This window comes from Macrobrachium rosenbergii, chromosome 54 (genome assembly GCF_040412425.1).
Source record: "Macrobrachium rosenbergii isolate ZJJX-2024 chromosome 54, ASM4041242v1, whole genome shotgun sequence".
Classification (NCBI taxonomy): domain Eukaryota; kingdom Metazoa; phylum Arthropoda; class Malacostraca; order Decapoda; family Palaemonidae; genus Macrobrachium; species Macrobrachium rosenbergii.
In genome coordinates, this window is record NC_089794.1 from 58,675,944 (window position 1) to 58,695,740 (window position 19,797).

General features: G+C 38.2%; 1 protein-coding gene across 1 annotated transcript; it reads right to left on the minus strand.

Moving 5' to 3' along the window:
- Nucleotides 1–13,802: 13,802 nt before the first annotated feature.
- On the minus strand, nt 13,803–14,609 carry LOC136834699 (uncharacterized). Its single transcript, XM_067097283.1, has one exon. It carries the CDS (start codon nt 14,607–14,609, stop codon nt 13,803–13,805), a length of 807 nt encoding a protein of 268 aa, XP_066953384.1.
- Nucleotides 14,610–19,797: the final 5,188 nt, after the last annotated feature.

The window sequence follows — 19,797 nt, forward strand, 5'->3', positions numbered from 1 at the left end:
TTGAATTACAGGTCTCAGGTAGCGTGGGTTTTGGACCCAGCCAAAATGGACTAAATGTGAGCTGTTAACTGCAGAAAGTTTAGCCATAGCTCCCTTGGAACCTTGTTGGATGATAGCCTTTATGTGTGGGAGGATGGCGTAATAACAGCAGCATCTTAGCAGCAACATAACTCTATTTCCGTTACTGTTCCAACATGGTATCAACAATCAAACACATGGCGCTCTTCTCAGCTTCTGGCGCACACATTCAAAAACATAGAATGTTCAAAGTTATGGAGAATGCCCCAAGAGTTAAGGTACATAGTGCATTAAAGAAAATGTTTTTTTTTACAGACACTACATCCCTCCCCTTATTGAGCATTCAAACTCAACACCCATGCTACAAAACAAAAAAATCAAGGCTCTCTTCCTTTACAAAACAACAGGAAAAACATTTTACACTCCAACAGCAACTCGGCATAAATGACATCATACTGTATGCACAAAACTTCATTACCTCACATAGTCATTCAAATATCTAGGAGGTTTCCTTACCCTAGTAGACCTTCTTTCAACAATATCAGCACCTGGTGTAGGTGTACTTGATGTAGCATTATCATTTGAATTAACATTTGGCTGTTCCTGACCTGACACTGAACTATTTACATGAAACTCATCATTGTCAGATCTAAAATGGAATTCATTAATATCACTGAACTCACCAACATCATTACTACAATCATTCCAAAACTCAAACTTATCTTTTTCAAAATTAATTTTTTTTCATATGAACAACATTCCTCCTCCTTTGTATTCCCTCAGTACTCTCAACTTGAACACTATTACCTTCTTTCTCAATGACTCTATAAGGTTCACTACAGAAATTTGGTGACAATTTATTTTCTTTTACTTTGTTGTAAAACTACTAAATTACCTTTATTTACTTGTCCTCTTTACATAGAATTTATCATAGTACTTCTTTCCCTTTTCTTTACATTTTTTATCCTTTATTCTAATCTCATCATCACAACCAGTGTAATCTGAACACATTTCAGGCAATTTTGTTCTAATTTTCCTACCAGGCCACATGATTTCAGCAGGACTAACATTAGTTACAGTATGTGGAGGGATCTGTGTTTTAAGAAAAGTATTTAACTGTTTTCTCCAAACCTTCCTTCAGCTCTAATGGTTTTAATAGCTTTCATAATAGACCTATTTTGTCTCTCCACTTCACCATTAGCTTGAGGAATAAGGTGTTACTTTTCTGTGACAAATACCATTTACCTTACAAAATCTTTAAACTCTGAGATGTAAACTGCACACCATTATCAGTTACAATGAGCTCTGGTAAACCATGAAATGTAAACCAATGATCAAGACATCTTACCACCTTGGTAGTGGTAGCCTACTAGTTGAATATAGTATTCCTACTTCAAAACCATCTAGGAATACTAATCCACAGCAAATCTAACAAACTTTCACCAGTTGGTAAAGGTCCACATATCAACACCAAATGTGTTGCCATGGCCTATCAAGTAAAGGAATAGGTTTCAGGGTTCTGGCTTATTATTACTACTTCCATTAACAAACATGCTTTACAATTTCTTACATAATGTTCCACTTCTTTATCTAATCCTGGCCACCACACTTTCTGTCTTAGTCTGCTTTTTACATTTTACAATTCCCTGATGGCCTTCATGAGCTACAGCAAGAATTTGCCTCTTTAGGTATTATTATTCTTGACCTTTTAAGAGTAAACCCATACATACTTAAACATGTTTAAAATCTGGAACCTCATTCCAATCACCATTTCTGATAGCTTCATGGACTTTACTCAACTCAAACATCAACACCAGACTCTGTTCAATTTTCTTAGTAGTTAAGGCTACTGGTGTTGCACTTTGGCAATAAAGTAAACATATTTTTCAGCTACATTACTTTTAGAATTATCTGATATGGGCAATCTCGACAATGCATCAGCGTATTTAGTCCTCCCAGATTTATACCTTACTCTTAAAAATCAAAAAAGGCTGCAGTCTTAGAGTCCACCTTCAATACGCAAAGGAGGTTTTGAGATCTTAGGAGAATATATCACCTCTAGTGGCTTGCGGATCACTAATTAGCCCAAATGAATACCCAAACATACAATCTAAACCTTCATAAGCCCAAACAACGGCAAGTGCCTCTTTTTCTGTCTGGGAGTACCGATGTTCAACATCTTGTCAAAGATCTACTGGCATAAATTATAGGTTTGAAACATCCATTATCCTGTTTCTGTACTAAAATAGCTCCCAGTCCAATTGACTAGTATCTACAATTACCTGAGTAGGTAATGATTAAAAATAAGCCATGCCTCAGCAGAAGTAAGTCTCTTTAATTCCCTGAATGAATGTTCCTGTTCACTTCCCAATGCCAAATTACATTCTTCTTAGTTAACCTCCTCAATGGTTCTTCAACAGTAGACAGATTATTTATAAACCTTCCACAGTAATTTACATATGACCAAGGAAACTCCTAACCTGTTTACATTTTTAGGCTACTTAGCCTGCTTACAACTCTGACTTTGTTTACCAGTAGGTTTGTGAGTCACTGTCTCTTCCAAACATGTGTCTGTGTTCGTCAAATCGTCATCATCGGAGTCGACAGGCCAAACAGGAGCGTCTCGTTTTCTTCTACAGGAACGCTGATTTCAACCATACAACATTTCCTGGTCTGTTCTCCTGTACATTGTTGTCTTAATGTATGTATTAATCACCACTACTTCTGCATTGCCATGCAAGCATTCTAATCATATACTCATAATGTTCAACGAATCTTCTGTATCAAACTGTATGTGTGTTTGCTTGTGAAGACGCCAAATGTCTCTCCATTTCACATTTATTATGCTACTGTATTGTATCCATTAATGTCTTGAATCTCAAGCAATTGGGCTTATAGTTCCTAAGAAAGACGCAGTAGTATCAGAGTTTGTGTAGATTTTCAAATTGAATGAAAAACATTCCCAGATAGGATATCCCAGCTTGTTTGCCTGATTTGTTTGTTGGAGATCGGTGGCAAGAATATATTCATCTATAGATCTGATGCAAGGGTTTTACAGGTTCCTTTGTGAGAGTAGCTGTAAATATACAGCATTTTCGGTACCAAAGGGACATTACGAGTTTAATAGGATGCCTTTTGGATTACAAGGGTCCCCAATAACATTTACTAGACTGGTTAACACAGTACTTCATGGCTTGTTAGGAAAGTCGGTGTTTGTGTACATGGACGACATTCTCATATGCACAGATACAATTGAAGAACATCTAAAGGTGTTAAAAGAAGTCCTCAAGCGATTACGGTTCGCTGGCTTAAAGGTCAAATTGGCCAAATGTGAGTTTCTGAAGAGAAAATTGTCTATTTAGGACATGTTATCTCTAAAGAGGGAGTTAGAGGAATGATGAGAAAGTTAAAAGCCATTGTGAATTTTCCGTTCCAAACCAGGAAACAGATCTGTTCGTTCCTGTGGTATGTCGGGCTTTTCTCCGTTTTGTGCGGAATTTCTACAATAGCGTCTCCATCGACAGATTTCAAGAAGAAGACGTTGGGTTTGTTTGGGGTGATAGTCAACACTCAGCTTTTGAGAAGCTTAAGAACGCTTTGTGAACTCACCAGCCTTGAAGTTTCCAGATTTTAGTCAACTGTTCACCTTAGTGACTGACGAGTCAGAAGGCAGGTGTGCGTTTGATGCAGAAATCTGAGGGAAATTACACCCAATTGCTTTTATAGCAGAAAGTTCAAAACGCGTGGTAGTAACGAAAGGCTGATGTCAGTTGTGGACAAGGAGGCTTTCGCAGTCGTCTCTAGCCTTGTTCATTTTAAGATGGTGTTGTTGGGAACTAAAGTTGAGATTTTTACAGATCATCAACCGTTGTTAGAGCTTTTAATAAGCCAAATTTGTCGCCCAAGAGAGCACGTTGGTTCCTAACATTGAGATTTTGATGCAAACCTCAAATACATTGAAGGTAAGCATAATAGTTCTAGATGCATTGAGCAGATATTTTCCGGTTGAGGATGAGAAATGCACACCTAATCCTGTGTGAGAGGAGTAACATTTGTGCCCAATGTCTCTTGATATTAGTAGTTCTGAGATCGCATGTAGAGGACATACACGTTTCTACAGTGCATACTTCGGGAGAAGAGAGTCGGCAGTCTCGGAGAGATTGTTATTCGTGATAGTGAGAGTAACAGTGTGTTATATTACGGGTGAAAATGTCACTTAGACATGGGCTTGTTTCGAACAAAAGCAAGATGAAGATAAATTGTTGTCAGATGCTAAGTCATTTAGGAGTTTCACCGAAGAAAGGGTATGTTGCCTTTTTTCTGGTCTAGAGTTGAGAATAATTTATTACAAAGCGAAAGTTAAGTATAACTTATAGTTCTCGAAGCATGGGTGAGATTACACAAATCATTGTGCCAGATATTCAGCTACAAGTCTCTAGACATTGTACATTGTAAATTTGGTTCTCTCATTTAGGTGTGGACAAGACGTATGAAAAACGTCAGGGTCAAAGTTCTTTGGAAAAATATGTTTTCCGTAGTAGAAGCCTTTGTGAAGAAGTGCACTATTTGCAATGCGAATACTAAAGCAACGACAGTGTCGCGTCGTTGGGTTCATATCCCATACCATAAGCGTTTCAGAGAGTGCATATGGATATTCTGCAACTTCAGAGTCCGCTTATGGTTATAGACATTTATTAGTAGTTGTTAATGAGTTGACTCAAGCCGTCGAGATTCTTTCTCACCGAAATACAAATCAGCTGAGGAAGTTAAGCAGGCGTTTTTTAAGGATAATTTGTCGATATGGTGTTCCTGAATGTCTGATCACATGACAATGGTAGGGTGTTTATTAATAAGACTTTAGACGGTCTTAATTTGCTGGGAATAAAGAAAGTATCTATAATCCCGTAGATAGACCTGAAGCGAATGGGTTATGGAGAGGGTGAATCGAAAGTAATCGAAGCTTTGCGCATGACGGTGGGTGGTTCCGATATACACATTGGGACAGACTGTTGGATGAAGTGCGATATAGTATCAATACTATGATGAATGACACAATCAAGATATCTCCAGCAGAAGCTTTGTATGGGTACAAGTTGAAAGGACCTTTTGATTTGTTACCAGAGCGAGTTCAGGGTGATGTTACGGTCACTTCATTGATAAATACAGCGAGAAAAAGATTTGCATGTATCAGTAAAGAACTTGAACTTAGTTCGCGTGCAATGGTAGAGAAAAGTAACGAGAAATCGAAGGAGTATTTTGATGGGTGATAGAGTGTTTGTTGTGCTGAATGTTCGAAATGATCTTGAATTATAAATTAAGTCCGGTTCCACGGACCTTTGAGATTGTAGAGATCAAAAGAGGGAATAGATTTGTAGTTAAAGATGTAAACACTGAGTGACGAACGGACCCACATTTCGAAGTTGAAGAAAGGATGTAATGGTTTCATTTATATAGTCATGTAATGGGAACGTTTGTATATAGTTAGGAGGGATAAATGGATACATATATATAGGCGATATTTATTTTTTTTTTTGTCTCTTTGCTCTATTTTTAGGATAAGTTGAAGTTCTTAATCATTTGTTTTCGAATGATTTTGGGAATTGAGACATGGGCTAATTTCATACGAGATTTGACCCATGTGTTAGTGTGTTAGTGTGTTATGGTGTTGTTGTGTTATGATGTGTTTTATCATCTGACGCAATATGTGTGTTGTTTAGGATATTTTTTTTGGGGGGAGGTACTTAGTATATCGGACCAAACAAGTTTGATCTTTTTTTTTTCGGGTTGGGAGATCGAATTTGAGTATTTGGATTTTTTTTTCAGTTTCTTTTTTTTAAAATGAAGGGAGCCATATTGTGAGTAGTTGTAATTGTTAAGATCGTGAGCGATTGCCACAATCGCTATTTGTTGAGAGTTAGTTAGGTGCGTTGCGAAATATTTGCTAACCGAGTAGAACGTTCATGTCTTTTACGAGATATGATACCTTTAGTGTTGGATAGATTCTCGAGTATTTTTTTTCCTGTTGATAGAATTTTTTATGAGTGAGTTCCGTAGAGTTGTTGTGCTTAGTAGTTAGCTGACTGTGATTATTCTGAGATACACACTTGGAATTAGTTCACATTAAGAGTGTTTGATTTTTGCATTAGTAGTTTTGTTTGGTTCAGTAACATGAAACCTTTTTGTTATTAGACCTTTTCGAGTGCTTTGGGAGACCAGTAGTGACATGGGATGGATTAGAGACCATGTTCATTTCTGGGGAGATCAATATCAAGGTTTGGGAGTTGATTATAAGACAAGTTGTAATTTAAGAGAAGCGTGTGTGACAGTTTTTTCAGTTGCGAGTTGTATCTGTGGGTGGTTGTGAATTATCATTAGTTCATGGACAGACTCTGGACAGAATGTGACTTTAGACAGTTCCTGCGAGATTACCACATTGTGTCCACCAGAACACTTCCTACCGTGTTTTGCAAGGAGTATGCAGTTACAATGATGTGCCAGAACAACAAGTCGACATCATCCGTTCTTCAAGGATCCAAGCTGTTTGATGCTGCATGCCGTGGTGATGTCTACTGGACTTTCTCAGACGAGCCAGTGCTGTATTCAACAGTTCCGAGAAGATAATTATGCGCCATACGCATAACGAGCATTTGGTAGTGGCGGTACCTACAACTACAAAGCAATGACGGTTCCACCGTTGGAAGACATTGACGATTCCGTGGATGTTCGAGTATCAGGATTATATTATGCCGACAATTTAATTGTCTTAATAGCTATTTTACTGATAATTCTTGTTGTGGGAGAAAAGCTTATTCGTGTTTGTATGTTACATGTAAAGGTCTAAGAACACAACGCCAGTGACTTCAGCGCGGGATATGAGAGCAACCTACAGCTGCAGTGCAGTAGACATTAAGCAATTGAGCATAGCCCTATCTGTTAGTGTTTTATACATATGCTTTGTTTTAGTTTGTCGCATGGAGAGCTAGACGCTCTTATGGGTGGCCGAAAGCCTATTTAAAGGACACATATATGCATTTCATATTTCAATGCTTTAAGATGTGATGAAAGAATTTTGGAGCAAGATGGAACAGGTGAGAGACTCGATGTAAAATCTTTGTATCTGCTAGCAAATAGTTTGATTCCTCAGCTATCTGCGTGAGAAGCTCAGCAATATTGTCGGTCAGTTGATCTCCTCGGAGAGTTATGTAGTCTGTGAGTACGTATGCTATTTGATCTAGATTATGGCAAAAATCTGCCCAAAAGTGAGTTTGATCGTTCATTAACGTGATAGAACTGCAGTTGTCCAGTCGTAGCCTTAGTCGTTCCAGGCTTTGAAAATCGCAGATAAGTAGAGTCTTAACTTGTTTTTATGGGAGAAAATTGAACTTGTGATTTTACCAAGATTTCTAATCACAGAACTTTGAACTGGTGTGGGAGATTTAATATGAATATTCATACCTCTTTTATATTATTGTTTTGTTATGTTACGTTTGCCATATCTTGGCTATGCATTTTACACTTTCCATTATTGTGTTTTGCATTTCATATATTTTTGGGAGTTTTCTATCATGTTTAATCTTTTCGACAGATGTCAGTGGACTGGAGTTTGAGAAAAAGGGACATGCAAGTCATTTGTGCAATGTCAATCTTTATGTGGACTGTTTTTTTTTTTTGGACATGACTTTTATTTATTGATTTGTGAGTATGAGATTTTGGGGATTTCCAGGTTATTAGTCATAATGAGACTTTTAATCAGAAGTGTTGGTAGTTTAGAGTTTAGTTATCTGACTCGATAATTCATTTATTATGATTACTACTTTGTTTTATCTATTTCTTGTTGGTTTATTTGAATAATAAACCTATTTTTGTAGAAACAATTGTGTTTCTTTAAATAGTCCATTTAATTGTTTGGAGAGAATGAGGAGGTTAGGTGTGAGCTTTGGTAAACTTATGAGAGAGAGTGATACAGAGAGAGAGAGAGAGAGAGAGAGAGAGAGAGGAAGAAAAAATGTGAGTGTTTCATGAGTGAACTCTTTTCTAACGCCTCTTTTCCCAAGAAAGATCATAGATTACGCTACGTACACTTTCAAAAAAGTGTTGATTCTGTTCCTGTATTATATATATATATATATATATATATATACATATACATATACATATACATATACATATACATATACATATACATATACATATACATATACATATACATATACATATACATATATATATATATATATATATATATTTATATATATATATATATATATATATATATATATATCGGTTCAGCAGGTTCTAAATACAAAAAAATACGGAACTGGAATGACTGGCAGAAATTACTAGCAGCAAACATTCAAAATTATTAACAATTCTTAGTTAGATAACTATAATGAGTTCATCATAAATATAAATACATCAAATTCAAAACAGACTCAGTTCCAAATCAAAATAAACACTCAGATGTAGCTGAACCAAAGTTACTCTATGAAAGATGAATCACATGACATTAACAAAACAGTAATCATTATAAAGAATAACACTTGGCTACATCACAAAATATAAACAAACAGACAGCGTCAACAATATGATCAAGCAGCATCAAACATAATAGAAAACATACCATAAATAATTAAGCAACACATGGTCATGAATAATAAAGCAGCATAAATACCAATACAACAGTATAAATAATACCAATACAACCTTGTGCAGCACAAAAACACAACAGACAATCTACACAGATGCTGAGACCCCATCAAAGGTCGAAGATGAACACCTGAACACTGCCATATATCATGGAAAACCGCCCCATGACGGCCAATAGGAACATCTCCAAAAACGATGATGATCGGCAGAGTCAAGACAACAGCAAGACTGCCGTCAAACAGAGCAACACTCATTCACTGATGGACAAGGTTCAGCCATCAACGCCATCCTCCAACTGCAGAGGACCACAGGTAGCGACATCTGCAGTTCCAAAATACTCGAACAAGCTGCTATGCTATCAAGAACCTGACTCTGCTGCTATCTAAACCTGGAATGACGCCTTTAAAGACACCGAGACAGACGTCAGCTCGTACAGAGAGCAAAGAAAACAAAAAGTAAGGAGGCATCAACCCCCTAAGGGAACAATCGGCAAACGATTGTCCCATCAAAAGAACTAAACCTCACAATATATATATACATATACATATATATATATATATATATATATATATATATATATATATATATATATATATATATATAATGTACACATAGACATATATATATATATATATATATAGACATGGCTTTTCTTTTTAAACAATTTTCATAAGTGACCTTGAGACCTGAGTAGTGATTGGTCGAGGGATTAAAAGCTGAACCATTTTGGATTGAAGCTTTGGGTACAGAGCGCATGTAAGACAGAGTAAAACTGTGAATATGTAGTTACCGTAAATAAATATTTAATACAATAAAATGTGTTTTTAGTATTTACTTTAATTTGTGTTTATAATTCTGTAAAATATTACATGTCTGCTTGAAGAACAAAATGATAAAATTTTTTTATATAGTATCTATAAGTTACATTTACAATAATCCACATTATAAATTATACAAGTATAATGACTATATATATATATATATATATATATATATAATGTGTGTGTATGTGTGTACGTGTGTAGTGAATATGTTGATAATTGTGAGAGATACACGTAACTATTTATACGATTTCTTAAATTAATGTGAAATCTAGCGTGGAAAGTGGAAAGTAGTGCTGTAAAAGAATGCTTGAATATAATCAACTTTCTATTGTAGGAAATTTGTGAAGAACTGAAAAAGCAATTATTTTGATGTCATAGTCTAAGTAGGGCTTTACCAATGCACTGATGATGTCACTTTTGGTCAGAGACCCTTGGCATGTATTTGAAAACATTGTAATTGATGGCGTTGACACTCTACCTGCACTGTTACTTAAGGAAGTTCATGGACGTTGTTAACTCTTCTGTGTGCGATAATATCGTCTCGTGATATGTCCAGTACAAGCTGGATTTAATCACAAAGGGAAAAAATCTTAAACACCTTGTTCCATTTATTAGGTGTTGCCTCAACATTTGTCCGTTAATAACATTATAATGTGATAATCATTACTATTTTATTTTGAATCATATTTATGACTGTATCATTTTCATGTAATCACTTGTCAAGCTAGTCCTTTGCATAGTTGTGTTCACATCTAGTTACCAGTGTGCTTGGATTTTTTTTTTTTTAATAGACTGGAATAAGTGAAATGAAACGCGGGAGGATTCATAGGGAAACTCTGCCTGAGAGAATATGCGACTCATACATTTCTAAAATAGAACTCTGAAATATCATATAATCTATTTCAAGCCTCTCACAACTTCATCATTATAGATATTTGGTGGCAGCGAGAGGAGTCTGTTGATTTCACAGGACGAACAAACACAGATAGATTTATGCACACCACCATCATCCGCCACGTGATGTAAATTCCCAGTACCTCATGACAGCTGCAACACTGCAGGAAGTTGAAATCATGGTTCACTTGCTAAACGAAAATGAAAACAACCTCTGTATTCTTCACCTTGACCATCGCAACGACGCGTGATTTCCGCTGAAGATGATGGAGCCTCGTGTCCTCCAAAGCACATACTCCTTATATAAGACAGGTAGATGAGTGTTATTCTTCCTATACTTTTCAGAATACTCATCATCATCATATATTTGCATTGCAACTAGATACCCATTTTGCTTTGTAATTTTGTTGATGTAAATGAAGCCGTTTTTTATTTTTTTTTAACTTCCGTAGCTTTTTTCTTCTCGTTTTTATTTGTTTCAAGTGATTTGGCTTGCGTTTTCCCCTTCTTGTGCGTTTTATGAGACAACGTTCAGGTAGAGTGTATTCACACAGAAAATTTGCACGCTGAGAAAGGAGTGTTAGGAAAAGGGCAACGGAAATGATGATGATAGGAATTTTTTTCGCTGTTGCGCTACGTGTTCAGCTATAGTGCCTTTCAAGTATGTTAAGGATCAACTCATTGGAAGGGTAGACGTATATATATAATTAATAAGAACATCTTCTTAGCTGAGGAGAAATTATAGACCCGGATATACGGTTACAATACAAATATGTTACAGATTACGTCGATCTGGTAGACAGTGCTATGAGACAGAGTGGGATGCGGATGAAATTTAAACATTACGTAGGATTTTTTGGGTTAATAGACAGGAAGGGTTATTCAATGAAAGATGCATCTGCTTTAGTTACAGATAAAATGTATAAATGTCAAATAAAATCAGTGAATTCTTGCTAGGCACATGGTATCGTAGTTATGAATATGTGCCTACTGTTGTAACTTGCAAGACTGATAGTCTTACTGTCTGATAGGTTAATTAAATGATTTGTTGCCAAACTAGATAGGGATTCTTGCGCACTAACGATCGCCAGTCAGGTTAAGAAACTGTTCTAAAGTGCAAGAATTAGACCTCACTCTTTTATCTAGTCTTGTCCCTTCATATATAATAGGATGAATTTGGCGGGGAGTTCTTGAAATAAAAAATATCTTCACATATCAAATGGTTTTATTATACAAATAAATGTATGAGGTGCATATTCTCTCCAAGTTCCCTCATGAATCTCACCCGTTTCCTCTCTCACTCGTTCTATTTCAGAAGAACTTCACGCTCACTGGTAACCAATTGTGGTTTTTCACAACGGCTATAAAGGACTAGTTTGACAACATATTTTACATGAAAATCATACAGAAGTCAGTGGGACATGATTAGAATAAAGTATTGAGGATTATCTCATTAAAACAATAATCATAAGTGGAAACACCTAATAAGTGGAACATTGTTTTGGACACATCACGGGGACAGTGTGTGTGTAACGCACATGAAGAATTGACAGTGTCCTTGCATTCCATATGATTTAGTAACAATGTTAGAAAGTGTCAACGCTGTTCAGTACCGCATGCGCCAGAAGTGTCTGACCAAAGAGACTACATCAACAAAATATCGTTGATACTTCGTCACTGGAATGCTTCAGTGCTTCACAAATTCCTTTCATCTTGGTAATACAGACCTTATTATATTATTCAGTCATATCCTTTACAATACTGTTTTCCACAATCCACTTAGAAAGAATCCTATAAATGATTGTGTATAGCTTTCATAATAATGCCACTGTCCTAATTTTCACATAGTGTTATTACATATAAATATATTGAATGATCACCTCCAAAAACTTAATATTGATAAATTACGCACAAAGTGGGATACGTCGTACGAGGCACAAGGCTGCGGTTAGACTCAGGTGCTACCTATTCGAACTATAATATGGGCATCTCCATTTTGTTGACAGAGTGATAGACTGAGGGCACAGGATCTAATCTCTGGCAAATGGTAGTTCCTGAATATGACCTACTCACTGAAGCCTAAGCTACTGAACTACCTTTGCCATACATGCAAGACCCATACAGCAGCATTACCAGGTGTTCTTAGATTCAGCTTTTTTAATACAAATTATTACTTGTATGACAATAAAAAAAGCCTATGACCCTGAATTTGGTAAAATGAAAGCAACTTTACATTACTGTGCCAGATATTAGAAACGATTGCTGCTGAAGGGATACAGCCTATTCTTTCTTACTTCTTCATCCTTCACTGGATACCACCAGAATAATCATCAGACTCACACTCCCAGAATCATCACGGCAGACCTTCATGCTTTTTGAATAGAGGACACCTTGCCACAATAATCACTAAGGAAGTTCTTACTAGTGTGAAGTAGACATCATTAAGAAAATCAAGAGCCATGGATATCATAATGGGTTAGACTTCGGTCCCCCTACTTGTTTTAGCCAGAAGGAGCACAATGGTATATTGTGCATTGTGTATGACACCTACAAAGCAAGTACAACCGATTCATTGCACTGATTTGTTACTTTGCATGTTAGCAGGCAGGGCCAGGGTATCAGATTATACCAAACAATCTCTGCTGGAACTGTGGTGACATGCGCTTCATATTCCCTTGCTTAAAGGCATAATAATTGCTACAAGCGTAAGAGTTATCATAACATATCCTTGTTCTGTTAGATTGCATCCACAGCACAAACCACAAGATCTAAAGCACCCTATAACACAAACCATTTGCAACTTTGCTGCAAGGAATGAAAGGTGTTCTTTCTTATTGCTTTACCATATGTGATGGTTCTTGAAAGCAAGAATTTGCTCATGATGTCACTGTGGTAACTACAGTATAACAATCTGCAATGATTCATTTTAAGAAAAAACTATTTTATTACGAAAATAGAACAATGAATAAATTTCTCACATAAGTTAAGATGAAGCATTCAGACATTATTTTACTTTGAATTTTAAAAGATTAGAGAACTTTTCAATTAAAACCAAAAAAACATTTATTAAAAAAGTTTATAACGAAGTGGTGAGTAAGAGGCTGAGTCAAAGTGTATTCTAATTTATTAATACAAAATCTCCGACAAGTCAAGAACCCTTATGAAGCGGAAAAGTAAAATTGATATTAGAAGAAAATGGGAGGGATCTGTATTCAGAGTCAAATGTTTTCTCACACCTGAGTAATGGTTAACAATGAGTATACAAATTATGAAGTGGTTTCAAATACATATGCTTAGAAAGCTTGCAATGCCTTACATACATTAGTAATTACAGTTCTGACAAGGACATAAAGTTTCCTCTGAAAAATGCATAAAATATCACTTGAATCAGGAGAGCTGGATCTGTGTTCCTAGAGAGTTTCACCAGTCGTAGATTTTTGTGATTATCCTGTCTACTGGGCTGATATGCTTTCTCTCTGTGTTGTGCATGCAGTGTGGTCCTGAGTTGGCTGGAGAAGAGGGGGGCTTGTATGCATCTGTTTTTATGAATACATACTTTGCTGTTTTAAGGTCTTCAGAAATGTATTTTTTTCTCGCTACATAGTGTGTTGTCTTCATCGGCATGATGTTTTCCAATGCTCTACAAACATCTGGAAGAGTCATGCACTCTGCCGTGTCTTGAAAACGTCTACCGGCATTGTCAACACTCACAGAGTGTCGTCGCCATGTATTGAAAGCTGCATGTGGGGCTGTCCTTAATTTCAGCAAGACCCACGGTAATTCCTTTCTCCAGCTCCCACCTTGACATCTGGCAGTGAGAGATGATTTGAGGGAGCGGTGCAGCTGCTCCACCATGCCGTTCACTTCTGGGTTGTATGCTGTTGTGTGAATGAGTTTTGTCCCAAGGCTGGTGGCAAGGGAGCTCCATAAGGTGAAGGTGAAGTTAGCTCCCCTGTCACTTGTTATGTACTGTGGTATTCCATGCCTGCTGGCCCAGTCTATTAGTGCTGTCTCACAACTCTCTGCTATCTGTTGCCTTACTGGTATTGCTTCTGACCATCTGTTGTTCTGCCGGATATCAGAAGAGATAACTGTAAATTCCCAGGGGGAGACAGGGGTCCTAATGATGTCAACATGGATATGAGTCAGTCGTTGTTGTGTTCTGAATTCTGCTATCCCCTGGGTCTTTGTGTGCCTCATTATTTTGATGCTTGGCATGGGAGTCATTCTCTTGCCCACTTTTTGATGTCTGCTTTCAGTCTCCACTAGATGTACCACTCTGACAAGGTTTCAGGCGGTGGATCTGCCTAATGGGTGAGATAGGTTGTGAGCAAGGCTGAAGGCATTCTTTCTCAACTCTAATGGTAGGTATGGGCAAGAGCGTCCAGTACTCATCTCATAGGCGATGGTCATCTCTCCGTCATTGATGGATAGGTCATGCCACATAAGGGTGGGGTTCTCCTGCCAAAGCTGCTGTAGGTCCATGTCATCCTTCTGAGCCAATGCTATTTTGGGATATGATATCCCAATCTGAACGGTGTTGATGGAGTTTTGGAAAGGGTGTCTGCCACATTGTTGGAAGAGCCCTTTAAGTATCTGATGGTGCAAGAATGTTCTGCTATTGATGATAGGTGACGCTGCTGTCTTGCTGACCACCTGTCTCCGCTTTTGGTGAAGGTGTGTACCAACAGCTAGTGGTCCGTCTGCACAGCGAATTGTCGTCCTTCTAGCATGTGTTGGAAGTGGCTGATGGCTCTGTGGACTGCCGGTAACAATCGGTCGAATGGAGTACTTTTGTTCCGCTGGCAATAACTTCTTGCCTAAGAATGTCAAAGGTTGACAACCATCATCTGTGTCTTGTTTGAGTGCTGTGCCCATTGCTGTGCTACTCATGTTTGTTGTTGAGGACACACCTATGGGGTGAAGGAAAGATTTCTGTAGCAGAGGACTATGAAGTTAGTGTGAAGGCTTTATATTGTTTTTCATACAAACATAGTTTTTTTTAGATTTTCCTTTTAAACACTTGTATATTGTGGCCATTATTTCAGTAAGGTTAGGTGTGAAATGTTGGTAATAGCTAATCATTCCCATGAATTCTTGGACTGCTTTGGTTGTTGTTGGTTTTGGGAACTTGGTGACCAATTGAACCTTCGTTGGGAGGGGCCTGATACTGTTGGGGCTTATTTGGTGGCCCAGGAATTCCACTACCAGCTGTGGCCATTTGCATTTGTCTATTTGGACTGTCAGTCTGTTTTCTTTGAGTATCTGCAGGACCCACCTGAACACGTGTTGCTTGATGTTGGGGCTGGGAATACTATATATTATCAACATAGATGATGCACAGAGGTTGCCCAGGTTTCGTCCATCAGATGTTGGTCACACCTGGACTCCAAAGGCCGAAACAGCTGTAATTGAGGGTGTTTGTGCCAAAGGATAATGGCCATTTTTTTATGTCCTCTTTGGAAGCATCCCTCAACAGGTCAATTGTAAATATTTGGGAGTCTCCATCTGGTTGGTTATGTCAGATGCTCGCAGTGGGTACCTACCAGGAACTCTCTTAATGTTGAGTCTCCACAGTTGCCGTGGTCATTGTGTGCCATTAGGTTTTTGTACCACGTGTAGGGGAGATGCCCATGGGCTGGTGGCTTTTTTGGCGTATTCCTGCCTGGGTTCCATGACCCAGAAGGCTTGTTTGGCATGGTGAGCTTTTTCTGGGCCCAAAACATTTAAATGGGCATGCACCGGGGGACCTTCACACCATGTGGTGCTGGCGGTGCTGTGCAGGTCTTGGTCAGAACGTGCCGCGGTTGTCCCAAATACCTCATGGGAATTCCTGTAGGAGGTGACTTATCTCTCCTCTGGTGCTGGAGAAGGTAGCAAATGGCTATGGGAGTCGAACGTGGGTGATCAGCTGCTGTTTTGCTACATCTACCGGCATGTCGTGGGGTTTTAGGAAGTCTGCTCCTAAAATCGTGTTCTTATGTCTGCTGTGATGAATGTCCAGTTGTACTTCTTCCCACTGAACGGCACTTTCATGGTCCTTTTCCTGTATATTTTTAGTTGGGCTCCACTATGTAGTGGATGCCTGTATGGTGATGGGGGTTGGATTGAGGTGTTCAGTGGGTTGGCTGGCATTAATGATTTGAATGCGCCGGTAAGCCAATTCGTCGAGTATTTGTCTCTACTGAAGAAAGATGGTGAGCAGGCGCAGTGTTCTTATGAGGAACTGGTCTGCCTAATTGCTGACGTTATTTTGTTGGGTCACTTGCAACCGTTTTGCATAAGTGTTTTTTGATGTGTGGCACTATTTTCACATTTTTTGGCTTCACCAAATTTCCAGTGAAAAAATGCCCTTGGACGTTCTCCGTTTCAGTTGTGGTGTTTTGGGGTGGTGGACCTCTGATTGCTGTCTGCATTCGTGCTAGTCTGCTGCTATGGCTGTGGAGTGGCTGCTGCTACGGGTGGTTGTATGAGCTCTGACGACCTGTGGGCCAGGTGGACAGCATTGGCCATTTTCAGGGCCTCGTTGAGGGGCGTGGTCAATGCTTTGTGGATGGCCATGACTGTTTGGTGGGGTAATTTTGTAAGTAGGACATCTCTCACAAGGTCCAGCATAGTTTCTGGGCGGCCATATGTTTCAGGGATAGTAATTAGCCACAATAGCTGCTTGTAAACGTGTGATGGCCACTGGTCTCCTATTGCTACCCCTACATTGTGTAGGAATTTTCTTGCTCTGACAAAGGGAGGCATGCTGGAAGGATGACCCAGTTGAGCCTTCATGTTTTGTAGGTGACGCATTGTCTTTGGTTGGCAATCCATTCGTGATCTGTTCAAGACGCCGCCTGGCAGGAACTCGAGGGTGCAGTCAGCTTGCTGGATGAAGAGGAGATATTCAACCTGAAGATGGTCTCACTCTGAAGAACCAGACCGATTGTATGTGAAGGGTGGTAGGCGGATATTTGCACTGTGCAGCATTGTTGCTGGATGGGCTGGTGCTGGCGGTGGGGCGTTGGTCATTTCAGAGTCACCAGTATAACGAGGCAGCAAGTAAGAGGCTGAGTCAAAGTGTATTCTAATTTATTGATATAAGATCTCTGACAAGTCAAGAACTCTTGTAAGTGGAAAAATAGAATTTGACATTAGAAGAAAATGGAGGGACGTCTATATACAGTCAGATGTGTTTTCTCACACCTGAGTAATGGTTAACAATTCTATATACAAATTAGGCAGAGGTTTCAAATACATATGGTTCGAAAGCTTGCAATGCCTTACATACATTAGTAATTACAGTTCTGACAAAGACAAAAAGTTTCTTCTGAAATATGCATAAAATATCGCTTGAATCAGGAGCACTGGATCTGTGTTTCCTGAGTCTCGGTACGTCATGTAGATTTTTGCTGGGGACAAGGATGTCCTGAGGGTCCCAGCAACAAGCTCTGAAGTCACAAGTTATTTTCAGTTTTGGCAATACTGCTGAAATTGTCTGGTCATATACTCCACCAAGCTATGGAAATAATGCAAACTAAACTTTCTGTGTACTCTACAGTAGTGTTCATGCAAAACACATTATTTTAAGTAAATGTCAGGGCTGGCTATCTTTATGAGGTCCTTGCCTGCCACATATTATTTTCTCCTGATGTGATTGGTAAGGCAAAGGAATAGTGGCATTTTGCTGCTGTGCTTACGGAATCGTTGCCAAATGTCTCTATTCTACAGCTTGCTTCGAAAATTATCAACACAGTTTATCAATCCTGTTATTAAGAAAACTGTCGCAATACCTTACAAATGTAATGGTAATATGGGAGTAATAATTTCCTTTACATAAATGTAGCGGAATTAAAGTAAATTTGTTTACAAGAAGATGCCATTGTTGCCATGGCTCAAGGTAGTGAAAAAAACGAAGATTTTTAGCATTACACCAACATGATAAAAATAAACTCCTGAGGATATATTTTAAGGAAAGTAGTCACAAAATCTCTACTGATATTTTGACGCAAATAATGACGTAAATTTTCATCGAGGATTTATTTATTCTGAGCGTACTTATTCATCATTCTTTGTTGATGAAATAGTTTTTTTTTTATTCCAGTGCTTTGTATAAACATTAGGTTGCCATGGTAACAGCAATGAAACAGCCAATCACAATCTTACTTGCAGACGCCGATAGCAGCCACCTGAAACTCAGTATTTATTTCTGTCCCGAATCTAACGATATTTCAAGACTTAGTCTTTTCTGGACAAGTTACTAATGTGGAGGAAGCGACTGAAGTCAGACAATTATGCAATTTTTATAGTTTAGAAGAGGTGTTCTGTAAGATGTAAATAAAGAATGACAAACCCTTGACAGTTTCTCAGGGCAAACTGCAGAAGTCTTTCAAAGGTTCCTTTGCTCAAGACACCTTAATGTTGAAACACGGGTTCGTAATCCCTCCCTACCGAGTTAGACTATCAGTGATATACCTGCTGGAGGGATGTTATTGGATCTGGAGGTAAGATACGAAATTAATTCAACTGGCGTGGGGGAATCTTTGCATTGGTTGGCACAGGCCTACTCTCGTTATTTTGTAGCGACTGGTTCATGAAATGATTAGCATTATTGTAAATAAATGTTAGTATTTTTGTGAGTTTTAATATGTAAAGTAAAAAGGGGATTACCGCCTTTGCACTAAATAGGGAGCTGCCCATTTCTTCTCGCATATACCGTGACCCTGAGAGGCTATTGAACCCAGGGTCAGTCAGTCTTTCAGTCTCTGAATTCATGTTGTCTTCTTAACGATTTGGAGTTATATTACTTTGCCTTTGTGGATAGTAAGTAGCTAACTGTTCAAGCATGGGATGGCATACTTGTACTACTCCTCAAGTCCCCGTGTAATTTATCTTGCAAAGATAATAATCATGACATCCTGAATGTGTATCCAACACGTCATCATTACTGCTTTAAAACGATCACGAAAGTTCATTTTTAGAATCTGCTCTTTAATAACTTAATCTCTCTCTCTCTCTCTCTCTCTCTCTCTCTCTCTCTCTCTATCTCTCTCTCTCTCCATTTCAAGGTTATTTTCGTGTTATTATTCACTTTGCATTTTGCATTGATTTTTTTTTTATCGAGCTATTGCAGTGGCTATTTGAACACCATTTTTAATTAATTATTGATATTCTTTCTCTCCACGATAGTTGATTGTTACATTGTGCTTTTCGATTGTCAACCAGTTTTCGTGATCGACAGATGTATCATAAAAATGACTATCGCACTGTTAATTCAAGTATTATGTAGTTACTGACGTCTCTGGGCTATCATCGTCGATTGCCCTTCATGTTAAGATTAAGTACAGAAGTGTTATCGCAACATTCATGCTCGTCTGAGCTGAAATGCTGATTATGCGTAGGTAATTTTTCAATAAATATGAGCATTTAA